The sequence below is a fragment of the Polyodon spathula genome, chromosome 10 (assembly GCF_017654505.1).
Source record: "Polyodon spathula isolate WHYD16114869_AA chromosome 10, ASM1765450v1, whole genome shotgun sequence".
Classification (NCBI taxonomy): domain Eukaryota; kingdom Metazoa; phylum Chordata; class Actinopteri; order Acipenseriformes; family Polyodontidae; genus Polyodon; species Polyodon spathula.
Window position 1 is genome coordinate 36,359,428 of NC_054543.1, and position 13,130 is coordinate 36,372,557.

Genomic DNA, 13,130 nt, shown 5'->3' on the forward strand with positions numbered 1-13,130 from the left:
ACAACTTGTTTCAAAGCTCTTTTGAAAATGGCCGCTGTAGTGCACAGAATAGTGTAATGATTGTTGCCCACATTTTTTATTTATTTATTTTTAAATCACTGTTCCTGCAGTGATTTATTTAGAGGACAGATCTCAAACCCCAATGCACTAGAGCGGCCATTTTTAAAAGACCTTTGAAGCAGATTTTAAAGCTATAGTGTAAAACGTTTTCAGGATGTTAACAGTGCAAAGAAATATGACAGGTACGTTATTTAAACAGTTGTAGCAGCACGTGGGGACGTGCAACGCTATATTCTTTCGGAACCCTGCTACTTATTCTTTAAGTTCAGCTACTCGGAGACCGAATTCTGTTTCACAAACTGTGCTGGGTGTAAACAAGAAATAATACAAGTACAAACCGTTTCATTTTGATACCCTGAGTTACAGTGAATCTTGCGTAAGAAAGCTATAACCTGTAAGTAGAGGTTTGGTTCCCAGAGTAACAGAATGACATTAAGCTTCATGGAAGGTTACACAATTATAAAAATGCCAGATAAATTGCTGTTTTGAGACTTGTGTTACAGATTCATAAAAACAAAAAAAAACTTGTGCAAGAATGTAGTGTAAATTTGTTTGGTATGCTGTTTCCTCATTTTACATGTGATGGCATGTAAAGGATGTTGCATGATACCGTAAGGCTTGTACAGTTATATCGTTGACATGTTGTCTTGAACCAGTTTAAACATGATTGGAATGTTTATTTTGGTATCTGCTCATTTTGTAGTAAATGACCATTGTACTGTACTTCAAAGGGACAACATATTTTTAAATATATCTTTTTTTTTTTCTCCCAACCAGAAAAACTACTTTCGCAGACTGTAAAACAGTTGTTACTTTGTCTTATGCAAAGCTGTGATCTTTTGTAAATTACAGGTATGATGTGAGAGAAAGAGAGAAAGAGTGGGAGAGCTAGAGTACAGTATGTCTTTAATTCAGACATTTACTCGAGAGGCTAAATAAATAAAGGGGCTAAATGAAGATGAAGGCTTTTGTTCAGTCAATAAAGGCACACCTGCTATTGGTCTTTTTAAAACATACAGTAACTGAAGTGGTAAAATGTTAAATGCCACGATAGACTTGACTTCTGAGCCAGTGGTGTGTTGTTTTTTTTTTTTTTTTTAAAGTCTTCATTGTGGCTTTGTTTGGCGCCACAGTCTAAGTGCCGTCTTCTTAAAGGCCTGACTGGATGCAGTTGTTAAGGCACTAATTGTGGAGATTTCCCCTTTTTTTCCTTATGCATGGAGCACTGCTATTAATGCTGAATGGAGATGGTGTGAAGTATGGGTTAAATTGGGTGAAATTAAAGCAAATTACTTTGGAATGAAGAACTCTGAAAATAGAAGCTGTCTGTTAATGTAGTCTGCTTGATGATTAGCTGCTGTAGACCAAGTATAATATAAATATATCATTTTTAATGCAAATTTGCTTGCGTAATTAAACAAGGGATGCTGTCTTGCAACACTTTTTTGTGTAGCTTTTAACTCTGATCATTCCTGAAATAAGATACATAAGAACATACAGTAAGTTTTAGACAATAAACATAGATAGAACAAGAATGACATTGAAGGGGAAATTACTAAACACTTAATAGCAGTTTTAATTTTTAATTTTTTATTTGTTTCAGATATAATGTATGCATTGGTTTCTAGTGATGAGTGACTCACTTTTACAAGTCAATTCGATATTTGAAAATAATCCAGATTATCAATTTATTCTAATAACATTTTTCCAACCCTAAGAACAGTCACAAAAAGATTCCTGATTAAATGTTTTTATTTATTTATTTATTTATTTATTTCTACTTAAAAACTACAATAACTTTTTTCATCGGAACTTTCAAACCTACAGAACATACAGTATGCATTATATTGAAGAGTAATAACAATAATAATAATAATAATAATAATAATAATACATGGCTAGCAGTTTATTAGCTCATTAAATACAACAATACAAAAAAGAATGGCAACCTAAAACAAAATATAGAAGGATAAAAATTGTAATTAATAATTACAATTTTTTTTTATAATTGTTTCAAGTTGCCATTCTTATGTTGTGTTTCATTTCATAATTACAAATTATTAAATGAAACGTAATACAAGAAAATGTATTTGTTTATTATTAAAAATATATATATTTCTTAACCTGCCAAACTAAAATGAGAAACCGAGTAACAATAAGTGATATACAAGTGAAAGCCCCAGTAAAGCAATACAATAACTTTGGGTAGCTCTCTTTATAAATACATATTTATATTGAAATCCATGAACCTTTGGTTTCGAGGGTGATTGATCTGCCATGTATTAACCCTATATTTATATAATGTAATATCCGCGGTTTTTCTCTTGCTGAATGGAACATCATTAGTAAGGTTATTGATAAATGTGTAAATATATAATAAAAAAAGTTTGTATTACAGTATTTAAGCACTTTTTTTCTCTGACAAGTGTTTATAATGAAGAGTTCTGATACTATACTACGCTCCCTGTATGTTTTTGTTCATAGCGCAGTTTTGTATGCATTATGGGAGCTTTAACAGGAGGACGGTCCCAAGGTTCCCATGGACGACAGATGCCAGAGTGAGAGCAGCTTCAACAACCACAATTTTATGTAAACAGTGCTGATCAAGTTGTGGTGTTTTGAAGCCTGTCATCTATGATGCCAATCTGGGTATTGCATGATATTTTATGACTACTATTAAACGCTAGAGTTTACAATTTTTATTTTTTTTTTTATATATATAACAGGTCAGTTTTGAGATGCAACATCGAAAATGCATGGTACATTTTGGTAGCTTGCAGTTCATACATGAACACAGCATACAATAGCAAATCTTCATACTAATCAGTGCATACATTTAAGATTCTAAATTGTAGCAGCAAAACAATAATTCCACTGATTAGCCCTCTTCCGTTTCTTGTAAGTGAACTGTTTATACTGTTAAGTACCTCTGAAAAAGAAAAAAAAAAGCCAAAACAGCCCTGATTAGTCAAAGAGTAATTGGATAACTTCATTTTAGCAAGAGAATGAATTGCTTGATAACAGCCTACAGCGAAGTGCAGTGGTACTGCTCAGCTGAATGCATAACAAACTGTTATTGTATCTTTCTGTAATATGGGTGTGATAGTAATCCCCTCATTTGCCTTTATTATATTGTCAATATGGTGCTTTATACCAAATTTCCAGACATATCTACAGTGAAATCAGTCACTGTTTAGAGAGTGGAAAAGTGAAAGGTCCACATTGTTTAAATAACTAGAACAATCTACACTTTGATTTCTAAATTGGTGCCACAGGCACAAAAACAAGATTTATTTATTTTTTAATGTTGTAATTTGTCTGTAAAGTTTGCTACACAACCGCAGTATTTCCAGACTATATTCTGGGAAAGGTAATAGTAAAACACTTGCAAATATTTTTTGTGTTAGAATGTCGTAGTGTCAAGAAGAAAGAAAAACCTGGTTCGTTGTATGAAAGTCTGATATGAATGTTTCGGCTTCACATTTGGTATTGATAAAATGAGGACCGTTTTTGCCCCCAACAGTTCTGGAGAACCTCTTAATTGTTCACATCCTGGAATGCCTGCGAGTGTCTGTGTAATAGACTTTCTGAATAGTTGTTTATATTGAGGTTTGTAACGTCCCATTTTGTTTTCTTTTCAAATGGTTGTGAATGTGATTAAGGCTCTGAACATTTGGTGAGTTTCTTGATCTCCACTCTGCATTGGGAGAGAGTTCCACTCAGTGATGTGGTGAGGAATCGTCTCACTTGGGAAAGGGGGGCGGGAGTTAAGAAAAAAAAAAAAAAACACCAGTTTTTTTGAGTGTGCTGTGTGTGAGGCTGGATGCTGACATGCTACAGGACTGCTGTCAGTAAAAGGAATTGCAAAATAATACATAGAACAGAAAACTTAAATTAACCCCCAAAACCGAATTAAGATAGTGTATTGGGCTTTTTTTTTCTTTTCTTTTTAAATTCATTTTTACCCACTTTTCCTACCTAATTTGTAATGGGCAATTTGCATGTCAACCACTGGAGCTCACTTACCAAAATCAAAGGACGACCTCATCTGTTCCTATGGCTAAGCCATTTGTCTCTTTTTCACCCACTGAGTCTAAGCAGCAGGTGTTCAAATGCAAATTTGGCTATTACGTTTTTTTTCCCCCAGACCAATTTTGTTTCTGAAGTCATTAATTGTGCACGTGCTTCAGTACATGTGAATATTATTTACCTATGTCAATTATACATTAAGAAACCTGTGATTGATACAAGAGACATCTGTAAATTATCTTGACCGTGTTCTAACCCTCAGCTGTCAAAAAGCACTCTGCTTTCCAGTATTCTGATGGTTTACCTATGGTAACTGCATGTAAAGGTAGGGTGCATTATCGTGCCACATCATGTTCTGAAAGGGCAAGAGTCAGAGAGCATACTTAAGTGATATGTGGTTGTTTTTCCCTTCTGTTTCCAGTTAGCAGTTTGAAATTATGGCCCTAACTGCACTTTAAGTCTGTGATAGGGTACTGTAATAGCATGTGTTTCTAATAAGGGCCAGCACCATTTTGTTAGGTTTGTGTGAATAGTTGTCACTCATGTGACAAATGCACCTTCTTCTGCTCTTTTGGATGGCCTTAAACCCATACCCTGGAATCAGGACGATGAAATGAGCTGCTTTGTAAATTGTGTGCCTAAGTGGTTCATTATCTAATCACCATCAGGACCATCGCAACAAAGCAGATTGATTTAGAGAAGAGAGACTGATTTCAGCCTTTTTCTTTCTTTCATTTTTATGCTCCTAAATGTTGTGATTCAGTAAAGGCGTTTTTTTTTTTTTTTTTCTGTAATATTTTCAATACGACTAAAAATTCCCATGTGTGTCGACATTTAAGCAGCAAACTAAATCGGCTGTTTTTTATAACTAGTTTCTATTTTGTTGTACTTCATATTAATGGTATTGTTAAGTTCCTTAATAGCTCTTTTTGAGTTTATAAAAAGTGGGACACACTTTTGATTAAGTAACAGAATTAACCATGGAAACCTTACTCTGGTTGACAATCATTCTAATGTCTTTTCGTGTTGTAATACTGTTTCATTGGCATTGTTACTCAAAACAATGGATATAAAGGTGATTAAAATAAAATATTATAACAACTAATATTGAGTTTCAGCTGGCAGTCTTGCTGTAGAGTGTACATTTATTCATTCCAACTGCACAGGTAGAGATCAGGGTGGACTTAAAGTTTAAACCACTATCAACAGCTGTGATGTCGTATACTTTCCACTGTTTGTTCAGACCACTGAGTTGTTTTTTTTTTTTTGTTTGTTTTTTAAATCATTTATCTTATTATTCCATGATCAGTGGTCCTAGTTTACGGTTCAAGTTTAAATCCTACTCCTGCCACTGCAGCCTGATGGCATGCCTGTTGCCTAGTTACCTGCTTACAGTACAGTTTGGAAAATATTCTAAATCTGCCTTTCTGTAGAATGTGGCGTAATACAGCAGATACATAAAAGACCCTTTATGAATAATTTAAACATAATTTAAAACTACCGCTTCGAAATATGTCAAACTATGGAGACATATTGCTTCCTGTAAAGAATTTAAAATGTAATAAAATAATTGATTCTTTTTGAAGAAGAACTTTTCCTGCGGTGTGTGTGGTGTGTGTGTGTGTGTATATATGTATATATATATATATATATATATATATATATATATATATATATATATATATATATATATATATATATATATATATATATATATATATATATATATATATACACACACACACACACACACACACATAATACAGCTCTGGAAAAAATTAAGAGACCACTGCAAAATTATCCGTTTCTCTGGTTTTACTATATTGTCATTTAGAGCATTTATTTGCAGAAAATGACAACTGGTCAAAATAACACGAAAGATGCAGTGTTGTCAGACCTCGAATAATGCAAAGAAAATAAGTTAATATTCATTTTTAAACAACACAATACTAATGTTTTAACTTAGGAAGAGTTCAGAAATCAATATTTGGTGGAATAACCCTGATTTTCAAGCACAGCTTTCATGCGTCTTGGCATGCTCTCCACCAGTCTTTCACATTGATGTTGGGTGACTTTATGCCACTCCTGGCTCAAAAATTCAAGCAGCTCGGCTTTGTTTGATGGCTAGTGACCATCCATCTTACTCTTGATCACATTCCAGAGGTTTTCAATGGGGTTCAGGTCTGGAGATTGGGCTGGCCATGACAGGGTCTTGATCTGGTGGTCCTCCATCCACACCTTGATTGGCCTGGCTGTGTGGCATGGAGCATTGTCCTGCTGGAAAAACCAATCCTCAGAGTTGGGGAACATTGTCAGAGCAGAAGGAAGCAAGTTTTCTTCCAGGACAACCTTGTACTTGGCTTGATTCATGCGTCCTTCACAAAGACAAATCTGCCCGATTCCAGCCTTGCTGAAGCACCCCCAGATCATCACCGATCCTCCACCACATTTCACAGTGGGTGCGAGACACTGTGGCTTGTAGGTTTCTCCAGGTCTCCGTCTAACCATTAGATGACCAGGTATTGGGCAAAGCTGAAAATTGGACTCATCAGAGAAGATGACCTTACTCCAGTCCTCTACGGTCCAGTCCTTATGGTCTTTTGCAAACCTCAGCCTGGCTCTTCTTTGCTTCTCATTGATGAAGGGCTTTTTTCTAGCTTTGCACGACTTCAGCCCTGCCCCTAGGAGCCTGTTTCGAACCGTCCTCGCCGTGCACTTCACCCCAGCTGCCGTTTGCCATTCTTTTTGTAGGTCACTTGATGTCATCCTACGGTTGCTGAGTGACATTCGAATGAGTTGGCGGTCATCCCGGTCAGTGGAGAGTCGTTTTCGCCCTCTACCGGTCTGTAGCTTTGTTGTCCCCAATGTGTGCTGCTTGACCTTGTTCTTATGAACCGCAGTCTTTGAAATTTTAAGGATGGAAGCAACCCGACGCTCACTGTATCCCTCTGCCAGTAAAGCCAGAATTGAACCCTTCTTTTCCTCACTCAAAACTTTCCTTTTCAACTCTTTGGGCATGGTCAATAGTTATTTTTTGATTCCAATTACTTTTGAGGTACTACTAGCACTGTTTTGCCATCCAGCTGGTCCTATTGCAAGAGGATAGTGATGACCACAGGAGTGGTTTTTATACTTTTCCTCGTTAAATAAGATTTGGTTCAGGTGATCCCCTAATCAGTACCTCATTCAGTAGAATGAGGTGTGCCTGTGTTGGAATTCAACAGACACTGGAATGGAATGGCTGCCATACATGTAGAGATGCTGATTTAAGAAAAATTTGCAGTGGTCTCTTAATTTTTTCCAGAGCTGTATGTATGTGTATATATATATATATATATATATATATATATATATATATATATATATATATATATATATATATATATATATATATATATATATATATAGTACCAGTCAAAAGTTTGAGTACACTTGCTGGAAACTAGGTTTTTTTCATAATTGACAGTGTTTTACGTCGTATACATTTCTGTAAATACTTGAACATGAAAACACATGTTTCAATATACAAAACATAAGGATATCAAAGCAATGTTCAAGAAAATTGAAAATTGTCTCTGAATCTTGGTTTCCTCAAAATAGCCACCCTTGCCTTAATAACAGCCTCACAAACACGAGGCATTTGGTTAACAAGTTTCAGCAAGAAATCATCTGACATGTCTTCCCAGCTTCCCAGAGATGTGGGGCACTTGTGGGTAGCTTTGCTTTGACTTCTGCCCAGTTCGTCCCATATAAGTTCTATGGGATTGAGGTCTGGAGACTGGGCAGGCCAGGTCATTAGGTTGAGTTGTCCTTCACTTTCCTTCTTCGCCAGATAGTTCTTGCACAACTTTGAGGTGTGTTTCGCGTCATTATCTTGCTGAAGAATGAAGGACTGCCCAACTAGCTGTAATCCTGATGGAATGGCATGCCTCTGAAGTATGCTATGCTAGCCATGCTGGTTGAGCTTGCCATGGACTTGGTAAAGATCACCAACTCTGTCACCAGCAAAGCAACCCCAGACCATGACACTGTCAAGCATGGAGGAGGCAGTGGGAACCACACATGCAGAACTCATGCGCTCACCCTCTCTGCGTCTTACAAATACTCGGTGGTTGGACCCAAATATTTCAAATTTTGACTCATCGGTCCATAAGACCGACTTCCTCTCCTCAGGTGTCCAGTTTTTGTGTGTTTTGGCCCAGGCAAGTCTCTCACTCACTCTCTGCATTCTTAACAATGGTTTCTTTGCAGCAATTCTTCCAGTTAGGCCAGCTTCACGCAATCTCCTCTGAACAGTTGATGTTGAAATATCTGTACTTTTTAGTAACATTTAGCTGAGCTTGTATTACAGGGGCAGTTAATCGCCGGTTTCGCAGACTTGTGACTCGAATGAACTTGTTCTCTGATTCTGAGGTCACCCTTGGCCTGCCTGACCTTGTTCTGCCCTCATGAGTGCCAGTTTCTTCAAGTCGTTTGATGGTCTTGGCCACAGCAGTTACAGACACTTGCAAAGTTCTTGCAATTTGTCTTAAAGATTGACCTTCATTTCTTAAAGTAATTACAGACTGTCTTTTTTCTTTGCTTAACTGAGCGTATTTTGCCATTTTCTGCTCCCTTACATTCAGGGCTCAAACTTTTGACTGGTACTATATATATATATATATATATATATATATATATATATATATATATATATATATATATATATATATATATATATGATGTATATATATATTTCAGCCGGAGTCCGTGTTGTTCTTTCAAACAGGTGTATGTCTCTCTTATTTAATTATTTTTAAATAATTATTAAAATTTAATTATTACACGATACAATGGAAGTGCTCTTTAAACACTGTGGCGTACGTTTATTAGCAAACTGATGTTTCAAACAAACAAAAACACAAAACAAAACCTAGCCCTTCTTTAGGCGCTAACTAAACTGGTTAATAGTAGTTCTGTCTAATGCAGGGCAGGGTAAGCCTGTTCCCCTGTTTAAATTAATTCCATAAATCACCTAATCCAAATCACATTCAAGCACTTTTGTCAGAACCCGTACCTTTGTTTCGTTAACAGAAAACTCTTTCTTTGTCCGACACACCTTTCCACTGTTCAGTTTCTTTTCTCTCTCTCTCTTGAACACACCAACTGAAAACCTTTTTAACCCCAACTTGATCACTCGCATCTGATCAGCATTTGCCCATTAACTATACAATTAAGCAATTGTTACATTAACTATACAATTAAGCAATTGTTACATTTGTCATCATACAATGTGTGTGGCTATCCCCAGGGTCCAAAAGCCTCCAAATTGACGTTTGGTACATACACATCATCACAATATATATATATATATATATATATATATATATATATATATATATATATATATATATATATATATATATATATATATATATATATATATAAATAAAAATTACAGTACTTCTCCTCTAAAAACTTACAACTGCAGGAATGGATGTGTGACTGCATTTAAGATGTATTCACCCCCAAATGTATGTACAAAGGATCTGAATTGTAACACTGAACTAAGTATTTTACACCTTATCTCTGTCTCTTGGCAACTACCAGCGCAAATAATGATGCATTGCTAGCATTCATTATTTGGATTATGTAAATAATGAGCCCATGCTGTTTTCAGGTGCTTTTGAAGATGAAGACATTATCCATGTGGAAGGGTCTGTCGATCCTGTCCGAGACATTGAAATCATCCACGAGGAACTAAGGCTAAAGGATGAAGAGCTTATCATGCCAATCATAGACAAACTGGAGAAGGTGGCTGTAAGAGGAACTGACAAAAAATTAAAACCAGAATATGTAAGTCAAATAATCTAGGATTCTCATTATGTAAGTTTTCAGAAGTCCTTTCCTGAGGTATGTTTCTTTGAAACATGATTGAATGCACTAGTCTGTTTTTGTTTTTATTTTATTTTATTTTATCTTATTTTATTTTGCACATAAAATTCAGACTGATCAGAGGTCATAGGCCAATTGTGGTAGAAATCATTAGTAGTTAGTTACTTATTCAGCTGCTGACCCAGGGTCACAGTGCTAGGCTAATGAAAGTGCTTCTACCAGCCTCTTTTCGTGTAAAGTAATACTCAATCACTTCACCAGCCCTGTCTCACTGATGTTTAATAATACAAAAAGGTGACAGCCAAGAATGATATGTAAGGTACAATATAAATGTTTGTGTTTTGTTTTGACGGTACCTACATTTATCTTCTCTGTAGTCTAAGAAAATTGCACTCATTAAATACTCTGTCGTGGAATTCTATTCACCTTCATAAAGCAAAATAATACGGTCAGAAAGCTTAAATCGCTATGTACTATGAAATTAGCTGGTGGGTGTGTTTCAGACTATCACAATGACAGAGGCAAAAATAATGGGCGTTACGTAGGGTTAACTTAACGTTAATAAACTAACTGTCAAACTAAATTAACACAGCACCCTTACACACGTTAATGACATTGTTTTGTGATAGAACCTGAAAAGTTAGCATAAAGGTTTTTCTTTCATTCCTAAAAACTTTGTGGAACGCTGAACTGTGACCAAACAAATGAGTTTAATCTCATTTTAGTTTCCTTCTCATGAACTCAGGTGGTGACAATCCCCAAATCATAAAATCCAGCTTGTTTGGTCAAGTTTCACTTCCCTGAATTCTCTGCCGCATTTTCCAGTAGGATTCTGGGTAGGAAAATGAACCTGCTCCTACGTATGGAAGCGAGTATGGGCTATACCTTCATTTATACAAAATAAAAATTCAAGGGACTTACCAAGATTGAAAAGAAAAGAGCTCAAATTAAACCAGGGGAGCAAATTTAGGTGAGATGAATACGTTTTCCTCTTTTAAAGGTGTTGTGCCTGGCTCTTTGAAAGAAAACAAAACATATATATATATATATATATATATATATATATATATATTATATATATACATTTTGTAAAAGCGCAATTACACGTAAGTAAAAAAATTTGATTTCACTAGGGGTTTTTAATTTAAGAGATTGAAGACATAATTTAAAGCCACCTCCTAATACTGTTATAGACCGTGAGGGAGCTTGGGGTCCCACAGCTTAAACTACAATATTTTTGGCAATTTTAACAAACCAGACCTTCAAGGTTTTTTTTTTCTTTTTTTTTTTTTTTTTTTTTTTTTTTTTTTGATAAAATAGGAAATGTAGTAGAGACACCAATTGAAGTGTAAGTGTGGTGTATTAAGGCTTGTTCTCTCCAGTCTATTGAATTACATACCTTTCTTTGTGAAATTTAATTTGGCGTATTGCACAAAATGGTCCTGTATCACTGTTTGCGGAAAACATTGGTTTCATAATAGGCTTTGATAATGGTATCTAACCACAATGATTCCTTTACATTGTGTTTTACCTGTTCAAGCATGGAGTTTTGATTCCTGTCCAGAATGCACAGTTTAGCTATGCTTTGTGTTCCAAAACATGTTGTAAATCATTTGCAATGATTAGAGGGTGCTGTGCACATAGTGGGGATTCACATTTTAGAAATCTCAGATAGGCTGACACACTACTGTGTCAGTGTTAAGACTAGTTATAGACAGATCATGCTAATTCTATCAACACTTTTTTGGGACTTTACTCCCTGTGAAAAATAGTCTTTCTGTTTCAGTGTTAAGCCACCGAGAAACATGCTGATAAACTTAAACCAAATATTATGTATATATCTTTTTTTTTTAACTGCTTAAATGTGTGTACATACAGCTTACAAAATAATTGCAGTAAATCTTACCAGGTATGTACCGCATTGCCATCATTTCATTTCACATCTTCCTAGAAGCACACATTGTTAACTGTGTGTTTTATAAACGGTAAAACTGGTGAACGTATTTTATATTCTTTTAAATGTTGTACTTTCCACTAAAGGAGCACATCTGTTACACATGAGTTGTTTCTGGTAGTTTAAGTCCTTTTAGGAAAAACAATTCTTAATGTGTCATTTATTTTAGACGACAACTCTTCCTAAGCACATTTTCTAAAATATATATTTTAAAAACAAATAATAATTAAAGAAAAAAAAAAGTGAATAGAAAAACATTTAAAAAGGTTGCCATTTATTTTCTTTAAAAGAGCTCCTTCAAGCAACTTTAGGAAGCTGACATTTCCATTTAAAAAAAAATAAAATAAAATTCACCTTTACCGTAATGTGTGTTTCACATAGAAAAAATCTGAGACCAGTGAAATTATAGCTGTATATGTGTAAAATGCACTGGCATCATTTTATAAGCACGATATACTTTAAAACAATGTGTTATACTCCTGTTTTTTGAAGAATTTGTTCATTTTAGTGGCATGAATATGTTTGTATGTCTAAATTTAATACAACAGGCAGGCAGTGAAATAACACCCAGTAACACACAACATGTGCATTCAGCTATCTCTGTGCGATCAGTTGTAGGTCTGGGTATATGTAAGCTTTGACCACTCATTAAATTAACGAGCTGGGCTATTTCACCTGCTGGACCCATTAGGGCTGTTTCCCGAGAATAATCCTCTCCTACACCGATTTTCAAACTGGCTGCTGGAGAAGCCATTCAGCATTTGCAGGTGGCCACTGACATACATAATTGCTGACAATTTTAGGCAATGAATAAAAACGATCTACATTACTTGTCAAAGGTTGTATATGCGGTGCCAAGTGAAATCTATGGGAAACCTTTTTAGGGTTGAAAGAACGGTTCTTATTAAATACATTTTAGAATGTTTGTATTTGACACACTGAACAGAGTTTTGATTTTAATGAAAATGAAAAGGCTTGTTATTGAGAATCATTTGTTGATTTGTTCAAATTACACTTACATTTATTTATTTTTATTTCTCTACATTGCCTTTTTTGTTGGAAGTACAGCAGGGTTTAGAATAAGACATTTGTTTGGAGAACCTTTTTGTTCCAAATGTAATGTTAGAACAGCATGCAGCTCTCACTTAAACAGCCCTGCTCTCAGAAGCAGCTTTCTGGATGTTTACAGTAGTTGCAGTATTGGAAGCCATGG

The 13,130-nt window shown here is 35.3% G+C and overlaps 1 protein-coding gene across 2 annotated transcripts in view; it reads left to right on the top strand.

Moving 5' to 3' along the window:
• Positions 1-13,130, top strand: part of LOC121322215 (obg-like ATPase 1) — a 43,242-nt gene that overhangs the window by 11,169 nt on the left and 18,943 nt on the right. For both annotated transcript variants that reach the window (XM_041261834.1, XM_041261835.1), the window contains exon 5: positions 9,749-9,924. In XM_041261834.1, the coding sequence (XP_041117768.1) occupies positions 9,749-9,924 (176 nt within the window). The remainder of the gene's footprint in view (positions 1-9,748; positions 9,925-13,130) is intronic.